Source organism: Rattus rattus, chromosome 6 (genome assembly GCF_011064425.1).
Source record: "Rattus rattus isolate New Zealand chromosome 6, Rrattus_CSIRO_v1, whole genome shotgun sequence".
Lineage (NCBI taxonomy): Eukaryota > Metazoa > Chordata > Mammalia > Rodentia > Muridae > Rattus > Rattus rattus.
Genome location: NC_046159.1, coordinates 136214374 through 136236030, shown reverse-complemented (window position 1 = coordinate 136236030; position 21657 = coordinate 136214374). Strand labels below are relative to the sequence as shown.

Here is a 21657-nt window from a genome sequence, read left to right as displayed (position 1 = left end):
GTGACACCTCAAGGAGGCAGGCTGATGGTCAGCGCAGGGGTGTTCCCGGAATAAAGAAAACCCTAAACACTCGCTCCGGAAAGCACAATGCCTGACCGACTCCCCAAACTCCCTTTAGAAAGTGAAAGGGTGGATGCTGCAAAGCAATTCCTTAGCAGTTTATACCCGGGGTAAGAGAGGGGTTTGTGTGGCACCCGGGAGAAGGGAGCCGGGCGGTGCAGTCATCAGGTCTCCACCAGCAGCAAGAGGGGGCGGCTCTTCAGCCCCAGCCCCAGTCCCAGCCCCAGCCCCAGCCCCAGCCCCAGCCCCAGCCCCAGCCCCAGCCCCAGCCCCAGCCCCAGCCCCGCTGCCGGGCCTCTCCCCCAACCCCCGCCCCGGGTCACCGCCTCCCGACGCGGCCCGCGTCCGCTGCGCTCCTACCTTCGCCTTGCCAGCTGCCAGCTTCCTTTGCCTCTCCTCGTCCTCCATGGCGTCTGCAGGGTAGGCTGGGACGCAGTGGAGAGGAAAGATCTGTTTAGAAAAAGGCGGACAGAGCTCGGCGGCCACTCGGGACACGCTAGGCGCTCACCGGCGACTCGCGCCAGGCTGCACGGGCCCCGCGGTCACCGCCGCCATCTTCGTCTCCACGTAAACACACGGCGGCCGGCGGGGCGGAGCGGGCGGTCGGCGCAGCCGCGAGCGTGGCCCGGCAGGTGCTTGTGCCCGCCCGGCTGGACCGGGTCGGAGGGCTCAGGGTCCGGCGGCCTGACACCCACTCCTCCCGGGATTCAGTTCGCGTAACACGCCATACTGCATTTCCAGATGCAAAAGCAACAGCGGCCTCATAACGAGAAGCCGCAGTGGAAGGGGCGAGGGCGGGACCCCCAACTCGGGGAAGCCGGAGGGCCCCCTGCTCTTTCCCTAACCCCAAATCCCGCCCTCACTTCCCCCTCTTGTTCCCTCTCAACCCATAGTCTTCATCCTTCGCGGCGCGCTGGAAGAACAGTCTATTGCCAAAGCCTTCTCCCAACTCTTTGTTCTTTGGAGTGAAGCTGAGACACTCCTAGGGGCTTCTCCTTGGCAATTGTGTTCCTAAGGAACTCGAATTTGGAATCTAAGTTGGGAACAAAGCCAGTCTACCCCAACTTTCAAACCCCCCTCCCGCACCTCCCATTCATTCATTATTCACTTTACATCCTGACCTCAACCCCCCTCTCCTCCCAGCCCCCCTTCACCATGACCCCTCCAGGTTTACCCCTCTCCCCTTCACCTCTGAGGTAGACATTGCCTCAGAGTAAAGAGCTAGAAAAAGGGTTTTCAAGCAAAAGGGGCTACGCTAACTTTGTAACGTTAATGACCTTAAAATAGATATGCTTCTCTGACTTGACCTGGAGTTTTTGGACGAGCTGTTTAGTATTTATGACTGTTCTGGTGTGTGAAAACGCCCGAACCTTTGTCCTTTCTATTTCTTTACTTGAAATGGCTAGTGTGAAAGACTATGCTCAATAAACTTTGTTGCATTTAATTGGGCTGTGCTTATAGTTTGATTATTACCATCTTCCCTCCCCCATCGGCTCTGGCAATCCTTTATTTCCTCTCCCCCACCCCCTATTTCCCCTCTCCTACCCCTCAAATCCATTCCTGGAGTGAACCATGCTAGTGTCTCCTCAGATTCATCCTTTCTTCTTTAACAGATTGGACTGAAAAATTAGCAGGTAAGAACTAAAGATATTCAGTCCTTTCTCTAATTCCTCCAACTGTACACGGACGGACCCTGGGCTCCAAATTCATAGGTAGCGATGATAGCCTTGTTGGGGCACCAGTGGAAGGGGAAGCCCTTGGTCCTGCCAAGGCTGGACCCCCAGTGCAGGGGAAGGTTGTGGGGGAGCGATAAGGGAGGTGCATGGGGGGAGACACCCTTATGGGGAAGGGGAGGGAATTAGGGGGCTTATGGACAGGAACCCAGGAAAGGGAATAACATTTGAAATGTAAATAAGAAATACCCAATTTAATAAAGATGGAAGAAAAAAAGATGGCGTACAAGATACAAAACAAGAACTCAAGATATTAATTTAATCATAAAAGTCTTGGAAGGCTTCATGCCACCCTTCACCCTCCAGAAGCACATGAATGCATGACTTCCACATGTGTAAACATACGTGGACATTTGATACCTGTTCAATCGTGTCTCCATGTCATTTATTCACAAATTCAAACAAAAGGAAAAGTATATTGATTTGTATACCTCCTTTTATAGAGTAAGAAACAAGGCTTGAGTGGTTAAAGCACTTGACAAATTTCCATGGATGGGTAAGGAAAGGTGCTGATGTCAAGCCCTCAAATTTGAGTCTTTTTCCTTTAGCTGGGCTATGTCTCCGAACAACAAAATTAGCATCAGGATTTACACGGGCTCTTTTGTGTGTGGTTTGACTGCAAATGTCCATGTATGTTAACACATGTGGAAGTCATGCATTCATGTGCTTCTGGAGGGTGGAGGGTGAAGTCTTCCTTGGTCACTTTTCATACGTATATTGAGGTAGGGGTCCCTTGCTGGAACTAAGACTTGACAAATTAGCTAATCTAGCTAGCTAGCCTGCTTCACAGGTCCTACCCATCTCTGTCTCTTGAGCTTGCGGGCACACGTTGCTGTGCCTGTTCAGCATTAGCGTGCCCAGGATGCAAACTCTGTTCCTCACACGTGTGGGGCAATCCCTCTCCCTACTGAGCCATCCCTGCAGCCCCAACAGTGGGGTTTTAAAGGACTAAGTATATATGTATAAAATGTGTTCAATAAAGTAAGTTTCGAAATGAAAAGTCCTTTGAAATAATAACATAAAACAAACCTATAATCAGTTAAAGTGGTCTATAATCTAAATGAAATCAGAGAGATTTAAGATATTACTCTTGCAAAGGATGTAATTATAAGCCAATAATCCAAGAGAATGCAATTAATTACTGACTAATAGAATATATGAACACAAACTTCAGATCTGCAAGGGTTTTTACATCACCAAGTAGTTGCAACACGTAAACTGTGAGCTCCCAATAGTGTGAGAGAGGCCTGTGTAGTCTTTATATTCAGGATAAAATACATTTATTCAAGATAGAATGAGTTCTGTATTACTCTTGCTAGGAAAGCTGCTGGAAGGTAATATGGCTCCTGGTGGTTGAGTGACTCAGTCTTGCTGAGCTACAAGTGCTCACGTCACTGTTGAGACTGGATAGATAAAGAAAATGTCGCTCTCTCAAGTTAGACCAGCACACATCTAAACCAGCTCTGATTGGAAGAGGACTGTGCAAGCCTAATCCTATCTTCTTCTTGCCACCATCATGTCTTATGTGTTAAGAGAATTCAGGTCATTAGACTTTTCCATGAGACCTGTCCTGCTGTGTTTTCTTCCTTCTTAGAAGTACCTGGAGTAACTCTATAGCTCAAAAGATAACATCCTGGGATGGCTTACATAACACCACATACTTGCACAAATCTTCCATTGCCGAGGGTGACTGGGGTATGCGTTTTCTTTCTGTTTTTAAGGAGTCTAATGGATTTTCATATACTGTATGATATTTAATTTTTTAAACTTTAAAATATGAAATATTTATCCCTATATAGTTTCATCTAAGAAACTAGAAACGTAACTCCATTGTGAAGAACCATAAAACATTTTTGTTTTCAAAATCCAAAAATCAAAAGTGGGAAACAATCTCTTTTTAAAAAGAAACACACACATTGTGTACACACAAGTCATATATACATACATCATGAACATAACATACATGAAAACAATAAATTAAAAAAAGAAAAAAAGAATTCCATAAGATCACAATAATGCAAATTCAGATTTTAAGACTGTCTATACTACATGGTTATTATTCATGACCCTTTTCTCTAGAGGAAAAGATTAAGTGTCCTTTCATTCATTCGTGTGTGTGTGTGTGTGTGTGTGTGTGTGTGTGTGTGTGTGTGTGTGTGTGTGTGTGGGTACAATTTAAATTGTTTCCTAACAAGCAATTTTAAAAAAAACATATTTTTAATCTAGGTAATTACTGACTACGAAGAGGAGAACCAGCCCTGTAGAGAAATGAGTTCCCTAACTGGTTATTCAGTGACATGTCATCAGCCCTAAAGGATATACATACATACAAGTTACTACATTGACACAGCAGGTTGTATCCATAGATTTATATGCATGTATACATGTAATAAAAATTATTAAAGAAAAAGAGGCCATGGATTTGAGAGGGGCAACACGGGAAGGGGGGTTAGATGGAAGAGGGAAGTGGAAAAGGATAAAACCAGACTGCTATAGCTGAGAATGATAAAATTCTCAAAAAAAAAATACAGTTTTGGAACAATGCCAATTCTTTGAACATGTAATATATTGTTAGATATTAAAGAATTATTATTAATTTTAATCTCATAAAACAGAAGTGGTCTTTGTTGGAAGGAATTTAATTTTGACTGTTGGAGACCAACATGAAACATCATCAGTTCTAAACTTTATATATAAAAGACATTAAAACATGGTAGCTAATAGTTTAAAACCATTAGTTGGGTATGTTATAAACCAATTTTTGCCGTTGGCATTACTTATAAGGACATGCATGGTATATATAAGTAATAGTTTCATAAAATTTGTTCTTGTTTCTAATATGTCTAATTAATGTTGCATTGTTATATGGTAAGAAAAACAGGTTTACGTATTCATAAAACACAAAATTTAGTTGACCAGTAATTCAATTTTTTTAAAAAAAAATAGCTTAACTAGATTATTTGGGCTTGAAGACAGGGTAATAATTATTGCATTCTGGTAGCATTAAAGGAAAAATTTATAATCACACATCCAAGAACTCAGAAGCATCATCATCATCATCATCATCATCATCATACTTACAAATACTACTATAGAGGAGACAGCTAAAGTACATACTAGAAACATAGAAAACCTAGTAGTAACAGAAAATTATAAAGATACACATATCCATGTGCAAAAGGCACTTAGCATCCTATATAGACACGACCAGAAAAGAAGTCTCTACATCATATCATACTTAAAATATGAAGAAAGAAAATGATTGCAGCTTAATATGACCATGTCCAGCAATGTTGTCCTTTAAAAACAAAATCAAAAGACTAACAAAGACTTTGCAAGACAAACATAACCACTGGAGAGTTGATGAACACTAAGACACCTTTACAGAATATACTTAAAGGGACCTTGTACACACAAGAAACAGCATGCAGTCACGGGAAATCGTGGAAAAAAACTAAAGTTGACTAGAAAAAAATAAAAGCAAATTAAAGTCAAGAAAGAAAAAATATCAAACACTATTAACTCATCAAATTACTAAACCACAAGGATGAATAAGAGAAAAGACTAAAAAAACAAAGGATTTAAACAAACAAGCAAGCAAACAAAAACAGAAAACAACAATAACAAAATGATTATAAGAGGTTTTCAACAGTTGCCCTAAATATAAAGTCTAAACGCTTTAAACATATACTCTTTATATATATCCTTTAGGGCTGATGACATGTCACTGAATAACCAGTTAGGGAACTCATTTCTCTGGAGGGCTGGTTCTCCTTCTCTTCATAGTCAGTAATTGCCTAGATTAAAAATGTTTTATTTTAAACAAAATAAAAGAGCTATTTTAAGGGAATGGGTATCATGGTTCAAGGTAAAAACACTTGCCACTCTAAGTTGCTAACCCGAGTTTTACTCTACAAGGTCATTGTTCTGGCTGTTTTTGTGTATTAACTTGACACAAGCTGAAGTTATCACAGAGAAAGGCTCCTCAGTTGAGGAAATGCCTCTATGAGACCCAGCTGTAAGGCATTTTCTCAACTAGTGATCAATGGGGGAGGACCCAGCCCATTGGGTGGTGCCATCCCTGGGTTGGTAGTCTTGGGTTCTATAAGGGAACAAGCTGAACAAGCCAGGGGAAGCAAGCCAGTAAGAAACATCCCTCCCTGGGCTCTGCATCAGCTCCTGCTTCCTGACCTGCTTGAGTTCTACTCTTTTTTTTTTTTTCCCCTGGAACTGGGGACCAAACCCAGGGCCTTGTGCATGCTAGGCAAGCGCTCTACCACTGAGCTAAATCCCCAACCCCTCTGCTTGAGTTCAAGTCCTGACTTCCTTTGGTGATGAACAGCAAAAGTGTAAGCTGAATAAATCCTTTCCTCCCCAACTTGCTTCTTGGTCATGATGTTTGTGCAGGAATAAGAACCCTGACTAAGACAAATTGGTACCAGCATAGTTGGGTATTCCTGTGACAACCTGACCATGTTTTGGGGAGAACTGTGGAAGGACTTTGGAACTTTGAGCTAGAAGAACCATTGGGATGTTAAGAGCTTGGAAGATAATGTTGAGAACAGTGCAGAAGATGGAGGCCTAGCTTGTGAAATTTCAGAGGGAAGATTAAAGACACTTATCAGTGCCATGTTGTTTTGTTTGTGAAGATTCTGTGGTTTTGGATAGCTGGGGTTGAAGAATCAGCTGTGATTAACAAGATACAAGAACTACTAAAGTGAAACCTTTGCATCACTGGGACTATTGATGCTGGTCAGCTGGAGCTAAGAAATTAGTGGTGATTAAAAAGAGACCAGCATCATTGAGGTGAAATCTTCTGGGAAGTGTTTTTTGAGAGCTGTGTTCCAGAGATACCAAGGTTGTACCTTGTGCTGTGGCTGGACTTGATACTGTGTAAGAGTCACCCAGGTGGTACTGGTTTTGAAGGCATGAAGGGGTCATGAAGAACAGCTGAGGCTGGGCACTGTGAGAAGCCATGGAAGGCCATTGGTGAAGGTGCACCCCCAGTTGCAACTGATGGCACAGGACTGAAAGGGTCATGCAAAGGAGTTAAGGTTTGGCACCCTGAAGAGACCCTTTCCTCCCCAACTTGCTTCTTGGTCATAATGTTTGTGCAGGAATAAGAGCCCTGACTAAGACAGCCATGTTCTGATCTTTACATAAACACTATGGCATGCACCCATCCCTGTATCATGCATATACAGATAATAATGAATAACAATTAAGTAAAAAATGTAAAGATATATTGAGAGTGAGGGCTAGAGAGTAGTCCTCTCAAAACACAATGTGTTGTTTTTCTTTTTAAGAGCAATATTAACTAATTGGATAAAAAGAAAGAAAGAAAAAGAAAGAAAGAAAGAAAGAAAGAAAGAAAGAAAGAAAGAAAGGGAGGAAGAAAGAAAGCCCAACTGTATATTGTCTACAAGAAACTCAGTTCACTGACAAACACACTAAATTCACTAAAAGTAAAAAAAAATAGAAAATGTTGTTTCAATCAAATGGAACCTGAGAGAAAGTGGCAGTAACCTTACTTGTGTCTGGAAAAACTAGATTTCAAGCCAAGGTTAATCGGAAGAGATAAAAGAAGGTCACAGCATGTGCTGCAGATGTAGCTCAATGGTGGACAACTTGCCTGGCTTTCACAAGACCACAGGACCTGGTTTGAGTCCCAGTGTGTGTGTGTGTGTGTGTGTGTGTGTGTGTGTGTGTGTGTGTGTGTGTGTGACTACATGTACTGTGTGGTAATTAACTGTGCAAATAATTCAATACGAAGCTCTAATAATTGTGCGTGCAATGGATGTCTGCATTTAATTTCATAAAATAAACACTGCTTGACAGGAATAGGCAAATATATGTGGATACAATAGTGAATGACTGCAATACCCCACTTGCCTTGGTAAATACATCATCAAAACACAACAACAAACAATGCCAGGAGACCAATTCTCTCTTCCATAAAAACCACATCTTTTTTCATCTAATATGAGGCATAAAACACTGAGCTTTGAACATTCTAGACAAGTCCTCTATCACTGAGCTATACCCCCAGGCTACCAAACCCTTCTTGAGGAAACTGAGTATCCCACAAGAACTACCTCAGTTTCTTCCGAGGGCGACACCTCCCAAACACCTACCTACCTCATTCTAGATTCTGCCTCCCAATATTTCAACTCTTCTCACACTGGACACCAAATGTCTAACAGATGAACACTTCTGTTCACTCCAGCCGTGTCTTAATTATACCATACCTATACTATATATAGGGCGGCCCTCAATCTTCACAGCTTCCCTTTCCACAAGCTTTCCCACTATTGTCATCACTTGCTGCTTATGCCCCTCTTCCATCTCTGTGAGCATGTCTCTGCAGACAACGACTTTGCTCCCTGGATTATAGAAATTAGACACATGATACAAGCTCAGTAAATATTTATTGAAAGTGACATTTATTTCTCCTTTCTACCTTTTCTTTTAATACTCATCAGTGCATTTAATAAATAATTTAATTAGTAATTTAATTAATAACTTAATAAACTAGTGAGACCATCCATTAAGAATCAATGAGGACTGTATCTAAATGTTGGAAAATTACTTTTTTTTCTCTTCCTCCTTATTTTTGAGGAGTGCTAGTCTATAAAACTCTTGAAAAATTAAAAAAATTCTATATTTATACTCATTAATATGATCATTATAAACCACATGACTATTGTTTATTTCAGATTTAGCTAGTGAAAATAAGGACTTGACAATATTATGTTTAATTTAGTAAAATATGTCTAGTGGCAACCAAATTGCAGTTTTAAAAAATAATAGTGTTTGTATTCCAATTATATATTTTGTAATGCCATATTTATATTTCCTTTACTTTTTATTGTAATCTAAGATTGACTCCAACAACTTCATGATTCTCATTTTAACTATTCCATTGCTTTATTTAAAATTTAAATGTTTATTTCCTTGAAATATCCATTTGTCTATTTCAAATCGGTATATATAATAAGATAATCATTTCCTTATAGAAAGAATGACACCTACATTTCTTTATAAAATTCAAAAGTGTGAAGTGAGTTTTGGCCACTGTAGCTTAGCTGAACAGAAGCCACTGTCAACAGAATGCTCCCTGTTCCCACTACAGGAGAAGCCAGACGGACAAATACCTTCCAGCATCCCTTTCCACAGAGCGGCCTGTGATCAGATATGATTCACAAGATTGCAACTACATGTTTAGGGATGTCTGGGACAAACTTTAGTGCCCTCATTAGGTAATTCAACACAACTCAGCAATTAAAAGATACACAACTGATACACATGGCCTGGGAAAATCTCAGAAATACTATGTGGAGGAAATAATTCAGGCAAGTGAGAATACTGTATGATTTAGCTTTTATAAAAAACTGAGGATAAGCCCACTGGGTGAGCGAAGGGACTGAGTATAAAGGACCAGGAGTGAACTTTCAGGGGCAATGACCTGTCCTGTTCCATGATGTCCTATCTGTTTCAAAGAAGACATGTTTCTTGTTGTTTGTATGATAATTACAGTAATATTTACATTCTATTAATATTCACTGATGGGTACAGTTACGATACATTCATTTTGAGGAGAGACAGCTAAAATTAAGGAATATTTGAGGACTAGTATGGAAACCTAATAAAATAGAAGCTTTTAAAAGAATATGCATATGTGAAGGAGATATGACTGAAATCACCAAGTAATAGAGGTGACAGAATCCCAGCTGGCAGGCATCTCTGGTCATCAAATAAAACAACCAGGGCTGTAATTGTAGTTGTAATTGGTGCTGGCCAAAGGGATCCCATGAACATCCCCAAAAACCTCGGCTGTTGACAAGGCTGTAGGTTGCTCTCCACAAACTGACAGCAAGGCCCGTTGGTGACAACACCTACGACTCATTGAACATGGCAAAGTCGGGCTGGTGCCTACATAGAGCCTTCACCCCTATATTCGAGCGTTTTTGTGAAGGAAGTCACTTTGAATGCTATCAAAAGAAAACAGTAAATCCCAAGCCAGCCACAAACTCTCGGATCAACAGTGGTGTCCTTCCTACCCTATACACTAGTGCAACGGGGGCACAAACCTTGTGGGAGCAACATCTGGTTTGCTATCAGGCCCCTCTGTGAGATGGAACCCATGCCCAACACTGCCTGGATAATCAAGAACCTGAGAATAGATAGATCAGGAACCCTGGGTAAAACAAAATACCATTGTTCTAAAACAAAGAAAGTGTAGTAATTAAATGACTCCTAATGACATTCTTCTATACTCCTAGATCAGCACCTTGCTCAGCCATCATCAGAGAAGCTTCCTCCTGGAACAGATGGGAACAAATACAGAGACCCCTAGTCAGACCGTGCGCAAGGGGTAAGAAACTTTAGAACACTGAGACCTAAACAGGATGTCTCCATCAAATCCACCTACCCAGGGCTCAGGGAATGCTGCACAAGAGAAGGCAGAAAGAGAGTAAGAGCCGGAGAGGATGGAGGACCTCAGGAGGACAAAGCCCTCTACATCAACATGACTAAGCACATATGAACTCAGAGGCCGAGGTCCTATCTGCAACAGGTCCTTTGTGAAAATATTATGGCTTCCGGTTTAGTGCTTTTATGAGATTCCTGAGAGTGCAAAAGAGTGGGTCTCTGCTTCTTGTGCCTTCTCTTTTTATTGTTTGTTTCGTCAAACTTTGATGTGATAACTTTTGTCTTATCATGATTTTATGTAATAACCCCTTTGAAGCCTGCTTGTTTTCTAATGAGAGACAGAAAGGGAGTGGATCTGGATGGGAGGAAGGGATGGTGGAGAGGAACTTGGAGGAATAGACGGAGGGGAAACCATAATCAGGATGTGTTATGTGAGAAAATATATTTTCAGTAAAAGGAAAAATGAGATGTTTATTTGCTGAATGTGAATCATTCCATTTTTTAAAAAAGGAAAAGGAAACAGACATAGCTTGAATGCTTTCAACAATATATTTTTCTGGGACATGATTGCTACAGTTGTATCAGTCTAGGCAGAAGGACAATGAGAGGCAGTTGTAACACTGAATCACTGAGCCTGCAGTAGTAGTGGTTATATCCATTGTACTATGATGTTAGAATAATAAACTATTTGTTTCAACTGTTACAATCTTTCAATGGAAGACATATTCTATTTGGAATTTTTAAAAATTAGTAATATAATAATTTCATATTATCTGATTTGTTTATATTCCATACTGTACAAAGTTTCTACAATATCTCAAAGTGGTTTAATTTCATGAAGACCTTGATACAACACATACTGGACATTTTCCTTATCGTGGATTAAATATTAGTAATAAAGGAGAATGTACTTACAATCACTCATGAGACAAATAAGGAGGAGAATGGGTTAAAGTAACAAGGAAATTGTAACTATAAATATCCAAACATTTGAATAAGAACTGAGTGAGTCTAACGAGTTAAAACATATGGAGATTAAATATATTGAAGATTTATTAGAAGGAACAGAACAGCTTTTTCCACCAATAGTCCTTCTTGCTCAGCAAGTCATATAGATAAATATGCCTTTGTGAGGAAGATGTTAGGTTATAAAAAGCCAAGCTGAGAAACAACATTTATTCAGGAAATTAGATGCTTAGCAAGGTATGTCATGGGGAAATAGCCTAGGGGACTCAAATCCTGTTCCTGGCACAGGACACTGGTTGTGATAATGCTCGACCTTGCTGAGGATGAGTATTATTCAAACAGCAGGCTTCCTTTTTTATTATTATTATTATTAACTTGAGTATTTCTTATTTACATTTCGAATGTTATTCCCTTTCCTGGTTTCTGGGCCAACATCCCCTAACCCCTCCCCCTCCCCTTCTTTATGGGTGTTCCCCTCCCCATCCTCCCCCCATTACCGCCCTCCCCACAACAATCACGTTCACTGGGGGTTCAGTCTTAGCAGGACCAAGGGCTTCCCCTTCCACTGGTGATCTTACTAGAACAGCAGGCTTCCTAATCACCAAGATTCTGCTGCAGTTTAGGGATAACTCCCAGGTCCTCCATCGATCAGCTAGTGATCATTCCCTAAGCTGTGACTTCTACAGTTTCCTGCTGAGACATGCAGAGCTGTGACGAATGTTGGGGGTGGGGATCTTTATGGAAGGAATAACTTAACACTCTTTTCTCTGATCCAACTCGGTAAGAGGAGTGAAGAATGGAATGGGTGATAGAGTTCATCTTCTGCCTGCAGAGCGCAAGCATTGTCTGCGAGTTTTAATTCTCTTATTTTGTTTAATCCGCACAAGTCTTGTGAAAGTCATATATCATTTACAATTAAACTTACAAATGAATAAATGGAGACTGAGGGTTGACATATTTCCCATTGTCACACAGTAAATGGCAGAGTTAGAGTTCAAACAAACTCTAAATTATTACTATAATTAATAACTGATTTCTTGGGGAAAATAATAATAGGTGAAAAATACCAAGATTCTGAAATTCAAAATATCTCTCCTTCAAATTCTATCATGAAGCAGAAGGTATGTTTTCTGATGGAAGAAAATGACCCCAAAAGGAAACATTTCATACATCCACTGGGTGAGAGTCTGGGATTAAAGATTAGTAAGTAGGAGAACATCCTAGGAGGATGGGAAAACTGGTACTTGATATATCAGTCTGAGTTTTAAAGGTTGAAAATCTGGAACTTTACGATTATCAGTCTTTTCTGTTCTAGATTATGAATGAGAATAAATTTAGCGCATTAAGAAAATCTAAAACCTAATTTCTGTAAAGGGATGAATCCTGCAGGCAACAGAGTTCTTTTAAGGTAGCTAGTTCCCTCTTGCCTTGTTAGTTTTCCAGAATACTTTGCTATCAGATCACAACCCCCTCTGCTGAGAAAAGAAGGTGAAGGAGAGAAAACTTAAGCTCATACAGAACCCAGGGTGTGCGTTTACTGAAGAAATACTGAAGAACTAGCAGGAAGGGGATTAGGCCTCAGACCAGGGGCAGCAGACTGGTCCCAGCTGAGACTAGGAGAGAGAACATGGTCTGTGTTTGCCATTGACTGGCTGGCTGGCAGTCTGGTTGGCTTTAGTTTAGGGATGGATAACTCTAATCTTAGTTCTTTTCCTTGTCTCTCTTCACATAGATGGCCCTCCACTCAACCAATCTCTATGTCCACATTTCCCTTTATCTATGAGGACATATTTTATAAAGTTATATTAGGCTAGGGCTGACTAAAATGGTCTTATGTTTTTAAAACATGTCTTTTAATTGAACTAAAAATGTGAATATCTGTGAACTTCCATGTGATATTTCAGTACATCATGAAATGCTAAAATCAGTGAAAAATGATCCTTAGTCAAAATTATTTCTTCTAGAGTTTTTAAATATATCACATTATTATCTATAGCTAACTCACCATGGAATGAATTACCACAACTTATTTCTTCTACCGACTATAACTTAGTACCCACTGACCAGTCTTTCACTAATAATGATTTATATTATCTTGATCATCTGCAAATCCCATTTCCCAGTAAAGCCACATTCACAAATTCTTGATGTTGGGAATTTAAAATCTTTTAGGGGAGACATAATATACTCTGTGGTATCAGCCTATGAATAATGTAGGTACATTTCCTGTAATTTCTATTACTGTCTCAAATATTAAGAGTATTTTATCCTAACAATAGAATAGAATCAGAAACAGCATAAAAATGTTTCTCTAAAAAGGGGTAAATGAAATTTTAGTCATTAAAGTATTCATTTATCCAAAAGTCCCTTTATTTCTTAACTACAATAGCAGGGTTAATATACTATTATATATGCTTGTGTTTCTTTCAGTTGAATAGTTCTCAGGAAGACACTATTTAACAAGGGGGACTTACTATTTACATTAGCTCACATTATCTTTTATTAAATAATCAGTTAGACCAAAAGAAGATTTAAAAAAACACTGAAGGGGAGGATAGCAAGCAAGAGATATCACAGACATTTTATGGGGGAAAGAAGGAGACTAGCACAGAAGGAAAACATGGGGCGGGAAAAGAAGGGTATGGGAGATTGACTATAGCTATAATACACAGTGTTCTTGAGAAATTAAAACAGATTTCCAGTGGAGGCTCTTTCTCTGCTTTATTTGAAACTTCATGACACTATTTGATTTTTTTATTATACAAGTGCAATGTTGGTAAAAATATTTAAATATAAATATTTAACAAAAATCAAGAAATAGAATTAAATAAATGCCATGCAGAGTGATAGAGACAAAAGAGGAACTGAATGAGGGTGGTAAAAGATTGGTTACCACAGAAATAATAAAAATAAGTGACCAATACTAAATCACAGAAAATATTGGTCCATCAAATTTCAATGAAAATTATATGGCACTAAGAAGTACTTGTGAGTCGCATGGCTCTTACGGGGGCCATTTTCACAGAATAAGTGTGTTAACAAGCAGACACCCCTATTTTGAGAAAGAGAACATGTTTACACTTCAACATCATGATGTCCATTCCAAAAACTCAGTCCAATCTCTTAATCCAAAGAAAGATGCCTGCTGGCTGAGTAAGGGTCATGCTTACATCCAAACTGACAGTTCTCTACTTGAACAGAAATAGTTGTCCTAAAAGAATTAATCCCTTTAGGCTTATGTCCTAATCTTTTTGCAAGGATAGGTTTTTCTCTAATACACAGTGGGGCATTTGAGTCCTGATATAGAAATAGCAAAGCAGTAGCAGTGACAGAGAGGTGGATGGTCCGAGGCCCAGTGTTGATATGGCAACTTCCAACCCATGTGCAAATTACCATGAAGTTGGTCACGGGGAAAGAATCTTTAAGAATAAACACTTTTAGCCCAGAACTGAACTGAACCAGACCCACAACTTGCCTGCAGCCATATCCCATGGGGGAGAGAGCTGGACCCTCAGAATTGTGGACAATCCTGAGAACTCAGAGGAGACAACTACTTTCTGCATTCCTGAGCCAAGAGGAAACTGCCTAGTATCAACTGTGTCCTCTGGGCAAAGGAACCTAGCAGCAGTCAGGGGCAGGAACCTTTGGGTTTTTGCCTGTGCTGAAAGCTGAAAGCCAGTCATGAGGATTGCCTACACACCTGAGAGCAAAGGTAAGACCAACTCTTCTGCACCAAGCAACCTGCCTGGCGGCTTCAGGTAACACAAGCCCAGGAACACCTCTCTGTTCCCAGATGCCTCTGAAAACAGAAGGTCTAGAGGAGTGCTGACACACAAGCCTACAGGAGAGTCAAGTAGGACAAGCTAACACCTGAAACAACCTGATGGGGAGAGGCAAGTGCAAACCTAAGCAACACAAACCAAGACTACTTGACATCATCAGAGCCCAGTTCTCCCACCAAAGCAAATCCTGGATATCCAAACACACCAGAAAAGCAAGATATGGATTTAAAATAGCATTTTATGATGATGATGGAGGGCTTTAAGAAGGACATAAATAACTCCCTTAAAGAAATACAGGACAACACAAGTAAACAAATAGAAGCCCTTAAAGAGGAAACACTAAAATCCCTTAAAGAATTACAGGAAAACAAAATCAAACAGGGAAAGAAATTGAACAAAACCATTCAGGATTTAAAAATGGAAATAGAAACAATAAAGAAAGCACAAAGGGAGACAACACTAGAGATAGAAAACCTAGGGAAGAGAATAGGAGTCCTAGATGCAAGCATCACCAACAGAATACAAGAAATAGAAGAGAGAATCTCAGGGGCAAAAGATACTATAGAAAACATTGACACAACCATCAAAGATAATGTAAAACCCAAAAAGCTCCTAGCCCAACTCTCCAGGAAATCCAGGACACAATGAGAAGATCAAAGGACAATAATAGGTATATAAGAATACCAAGGATAGTAGGTATATGAGAGAGAGAAGACTCCCAACTTAGAGGGCCAGTAAATATATTCAACAAAATTATAGAAGAAAACTTCCCTAACCTAAAGAAAGAGATGCCCATAAACATACAAAAAGTCTACAGAACTCCAAATAGATTGGACCAGAAAAGAAATTCCTCCTGATAGTCAAAACATCAAATGCACAAAAGAAAGAAAGAATATTAAACGCAGTAAGGAAAAAAGGTCAAGTAACATATAAAAGCAGACCTATCAGAATTACATCAGACTTTTCACCAGAGACTATGGAAGCCAGAAGATCCTGGGCAGATGTCATACAGACCCTAACAGAACACAAATGCCAAGAAAACTCTCAATTACCATAGATGGAGAAACCAAGATATTCTATGACAAAACCAAATTTACACAATATCTTCCCACAAATCCAGCCCTACAAAGGAAAATAGACGGAAAACTCCAACATAAGGAGAGAAACTACACCCTAGAAAAAGCAAGACAATAATCTCCTTGCAATGAAACCAAAAGAAGAGAGACACACAAATATAATTCAACCTCTAACAACAAAAATAACAGGAAACAACAATCACTATTCCTTAATGTCACTTAACATCAGTGGATTGAATTCACCAATAAAAAGACATAGACTAACAGATTGGATACATACAGAGGACCCAGCATTTTGCTGCATAGAGGAAACACACCCCCAGAGACAAAAACAGACACTTCCTCAGAGTAAAAGACTGGAAAACAACTTTCTAATCAGATGGTCCGAAGAAACAAGCTGGAGTAGTCATTCTAATATCAAATAAAACTGACTGTCAACCAAAAGATATCAAAAAAGATAAGGAAGGACACTTCATATTCATCAAAGGAAAAATCCACCAAGATGAATTCTCAATCCTAAATAACTATGCTCCAAATACAAGGGCACCTACATTCATAAAAGAAACCTTAGTAAAGGTCAAAGCACACATTGCACCTCACACAATAATAGTGGGTGATTTCAACACCCCACTCTCATCAATGGACAGATCATGGAAATAGAAATTAAGCAGACACATAGAGAAACTAACAAGTTATGAACCAAGTGGATTTAACAGATATTTATAGAACATTTTATCCTAAAAAACAAAAGAATATAACGTCTTCTCAGCACCTCATGGTACCTTCTCCAAAATTGACCATATAATCCATCACAAAACAGGCCTGGACAGATACAAGAAGATTGAAATAATCCCATGCATCCTATCATATCACCATGGATTAAGGCTGGTCTTTGATAACAATAAAACGACTGAAAGCTCACATATATATGGAAGTTGAACAAACTCTACTTAATGACAACTTGGGCAAAGGAGAAATAAAAAAAGAAATTAGACTGTTTAGAATTTAATGAAAATGAAGGCACAACATACCCAAACTTATAGGACACAATGAAAGCTGTGCTAAGAGGAAAACTCGTGGCTCTGAGTGCCTCCAAAAAGAAATAGGAAAGAGCATACATTAGCACCTTGACAGCACACCTGAAAGTTCTAGAACCAGAAGAAGCAAATACACCAAAGAAGAGTAGAAAGCAGGAAATAATAAAACTCAGGCTGAAATCAACCAAGTAGAAACAAAAAGGACTATACAAAGAATCAACAGAACCGGGGCTGGGGATTTAGCTCAGTGGTAGAGCGCTTACCTAGGAAGCGCAAGGCCCTGGGTTCGGTCCCCAGCTCCGAAAAAAAAAGAAACCAAAAAAAAAAAAAAAGAATCAACAGAACCAGGAGCTGGTTCTTTGAGAAAATCAACAAGATAGATAAACCCTTAGCCAGACTAACCAGAGGGCACAGAGAGTATATCCAAATCAACAAAATAAGAAATGAAAAGGCAGACAGAATCTGAGGAAATTAAAAAAAAATCAAATCCTAGTACAAAAACCTATATTCAACACAAGTGGAAAATCTGCAGGAAATAGACAATATTCTAGACAAATACAAGATACCAAAGTTAAAATAAGGATCAGATAAACCATCTAAACAATCCCATAACTCCTAAAGAAATAAAAGAAGTTAATAAAAGTCTCTCAACCAAAGAGATCCCAGGACCAGATGTGTTTGTTGCAGAATTCTATCAGACCTCCATAGACGACCTCATACCAATATTGTACAAACTATTCCACAAAATAGAAACAGATAGAGCGCTACCCAATTCCTTCTATGAAGTCACAATTATGCTTATACCTAAACTACACAAAGACCCAACAAAGAAAGAGAACTTCAGACCAATTTTCCTTATGAATATCAATGCAAAAATATGCAAAAAAATTCTCACAAACCAAATCCAAGAACACATCAAAATGATCATCCATCATGATCAAGAAGGCTTCAGCCCGTATGGCAGGGATGGTTCAATATACAGAAATCCATCAACATAATCCACTACATAAGCAAACTCAAAGAAAAAACCACATGGTCATTTCATTAGATGCTGAGAAAGCATTTGACAAAATTCAACACCCCTTCATGATAAAAGTCCTAGAAGATCAGGAATCCAAGGCCCATACCTAAACATAGTAAAAGCCATATACAGCAAAGCAGTAGCTAACATTAAACTAAATGGAGAGAAAGTTGAAGCAATCCCACTAAAATCAGGGACTAGACAAGGCTGCCCACTCTCTCCCTACTTACACAATATAGTACTCAAAGTCCTAGCCAGAGCAATCAGACAAGAAAAGGAGGTCAAAGAGATACAATTTAGAAAGGAAGAAGACAAAGTATCACTATTTGCAGATGATATGATAGTATAGTTAAGTGACCCCAAAAGTTCCACCAGAGAACTGTTAAGCCTGATAAAGAACTTCAGCAAAGTGTCTGGGTATAAAATTAACTCAAAGAAATCAGTAGCCTTCCTCTACTCAAAGGATAAAGAGGCTGAGAAAGAAATTAGGGAAATGACACCATTCACAATAGTCCCAAATAATATAAAATACCTCGGTGTGACTTTAACCAAGCAAGTGAAAGATCTATATGACAAGAACTTCAAGTCTCTGAAGAAAAAAATTGACAATCTCAGAAGATGGAAAGACCTCCCATGCTCATGGATTGGCAGGATTAATATAGTAAAAATAGCCATTTTGCCAAAAGCAATCTACAGATTCAATGCAATCCCCATCAAAATTCTAACTCAATTCTTCATAGAGTTAGAAAGACAATTTGAAAATTCATTTGGAATAACAAAAAACCCAGGATAGGAAAAACTATCCTCAACAATACAAGGACTTCTGGGGGATTCACTATCCCTGAACTCAAGCAGTATTACAGAGCAATCGTGATAAAAACTGCATGGTATTGGTACAGAGACAGGCAGATAGACCAGTGGAATAGATTGAAGACCCAGAAATGAACCCACACACCTATGGTCACTTAATCTTTGACAAAGGAGCTAAAACCATCCAATGGAAGATAGCATTTTCAGCAAATGGTGTTGGTTCAACTGGAGGTCAGCATGTAGAAGAATGCAAATCGATCCATTCTTATCACCATGTACAAAGCTTAAGTCCAAGTGGATCAAGGACCTCCATATCAAACCAGATACATTCAAACTAATAGAAGAAAAAGTGGGGAAGTATTTCGATCACATGGTCACTGGGGAAATTTTCCTTAACAAAACACCAATTGCTTATGCTCTAAGATCAAGAATCGACAACTGGGATCTCATAAAACTGCAAAGCTTCTGTAAGGCAAAGGACACTGTGGTTAGGACAAAACAGTAACCAACAGATTGGGAAAAGATCTTTACTAACCCTACAACTGATAGAGGACTTATATCCAAAATATACAAAGAACTCAAGAAGTATGACTCCAGAGAGCCCAATAAACCTATTTAAAAAATGAGGTACAGAGCTAAACAAAGAATTCACAGCTGAGGAATGCCGAATGGCTGAGAAGTACCTAAAGAAATGTTCAACATCCTTAGTCATCAGGGAAATGCGAATCAAAACAACCCAGAGATTACACCTCACACTATTTAGAATGGCTTAGATCAAAAACTCAGGTGGTAACATGCTGGGGAGGATATGGAGAAAGAGGAACACTCCTCCATTGTTGGTGGGATTGCAGACTGGTACAACCATTCTGGAAATCAGTCTGGAGGTTCCTCAGAAAATTGGACATTGCATTATCTGAAGACCCAGCTATACCTCTCCTGGGCATATACCCAAAAGATGCCCCAACATACAAACAAAGACACATGCTGTACTATGTTCATAGCAGCCTTATTTATAATAGCCAGAAGCTGAAAAGAACCCAGATGTCCTTCAACAGAGGAATGGATATAGAAATTGTGGTACGTCTAAACAGCTATCAAAAAATTCATAGGCAAATGGATTGAACTAGAAAATATCATCCTGAGTGAGGCAACCCAATCATAGAAAAATGCACATTATATGGCCAAAAGCTCAAATTACCTAGGATGCAATCCACAGACCACATGAAGCTGAAGAAGTAGGACAACCAAGGTCCTTCTTAAAAGGGGGAACAAAAAAAATTCATAGGAGGGGATATGGAGGCAAAGTTTGGAGCAGACACTAAAGGAACAGCCATTCAGAGCCTGTCCCACTTGTGGCCCATACATACACAGCCATCAAAACTAGATAAGACTGATGAGGCTAAGAAGTGCATGCTGACAGGAACCAGATATAGCTATGTCCTGAGGGACACAACCAGAGCAATTCAAAATTCAAAGTAATTTTCTTTGAATGTATTCTCTGGAGAGAAATACAGAGGCAAATGCTAGCAGCAAACCATTGAACTGAGAATGGGACCCCATTGGAGAAATTAGAGAAAGGCTTGAAACAGCAACAATGCCAACCAACCAGAGCTCCCAGGACTAAACCACTACTCAAAGTCTATACATGGACAGACCCATGGCTCCAGCTGGGTCCATCCATGTAGCAGAGGATGGCCTTCTTGGGCACCAATGGAAGGAGAAGCCCTTGGTCTTGCCAAGGCTGGACCCCCCAGTGTAGGGAGATGTGGAAGGGGCGGAAAATGGGGAATGGTTAGGGAGGGGAACACCTATGTAGAAGACTGGGAGGGGGATGGGATGGGGGCTTATGTCCAGGAAATCGGGAAAGTTAATAACATTTGAAGTATAAATAAAAAACATTCCATTAAAAAATTAATTAATTAAAAAAACGATGAGCCATTCTAGAGCTAGCTCACTCTCATTTCAAACACTTACTACTCCTTGTTAAAAAAAAAAAAAACACTTTTAGGCAAAGATTTCATTATAAGTTCGTCTAGCAATTCGTTTCTCTGAATATTTTAATACATAATAAGATACTACCAATATATATCACACATATGCAAAGGCTAATCTATGGCAATGTAAGGAATACCTGTGCATCCAGTGTCCACTTTAAGAGAGGAACATTTCCAGAGGTTTTGTACCTTTCCTGGTGTTCCTTCCGAACATACTCCATCTGTGGGAACAGAATATCATTCACTCTAAAAGAAAAATTCAGCCTTCTCTGTCAAGATTCAAAGTAATTGTCTTTGGATTTATTCTCTGGATATATATATATATATATATATATATATATATATATATTCTTTACTTTAAATATGATTCATCTAGAGAGATACATTTCAAAATCAGTTCTAACTCGATCATGCAAATTTATAGCTAGACTTGTTTTAACTGAATTTCCTCAATGACCTGCAATGTCCTCATTTTTATAAAGGCTCCTAACTTTAATATCCAAGGTTTTTATAAAAATGAAGTGAGTGACTGGTACAACCATTTTGGAAATCAGTCTGGAGGTTCCTCAGAAAATTGGACATTGAACTACCTGAGGATCCAGCTATACCTCTCTTGGGCATATACCCAAAAGATGCCCCAACATATAACAAAGACACATGCTCCACTATGTTCATAGCAGCCTTGTTTATAATAGCCAGAAGCTGGAAAGAACCCAGATGCCCTTCAACAGAGGATGGATACAGAAAA

At 39.4% G+C, this 21657-nt stretch overlaps 1 protein-coding gene across 1 annotated transcript in view; it reads right to left on the bottom strand.

The window, feature by feature from the left end:
• Akap9 (A-kinase anchoring protein 9) overlaps positions 1–603 on the bottom strand; it is a 134581-nt gene extending 133978 nt beyond the window's left edge. Inside the window, exon 1 of the mRNA XM_032907010.1 lies at positions 421–603. Within this exon, the coding sequence (XP_032762901.1) occupies positions 421–468 (48 nt within the window). The 5' untranslated portion in view covers positions 469–603. The remainder of the gene's footprint in view (positions 1–420) is intronic.
• Positions 604–21657: the final 21054 nt, after the last annotated feature.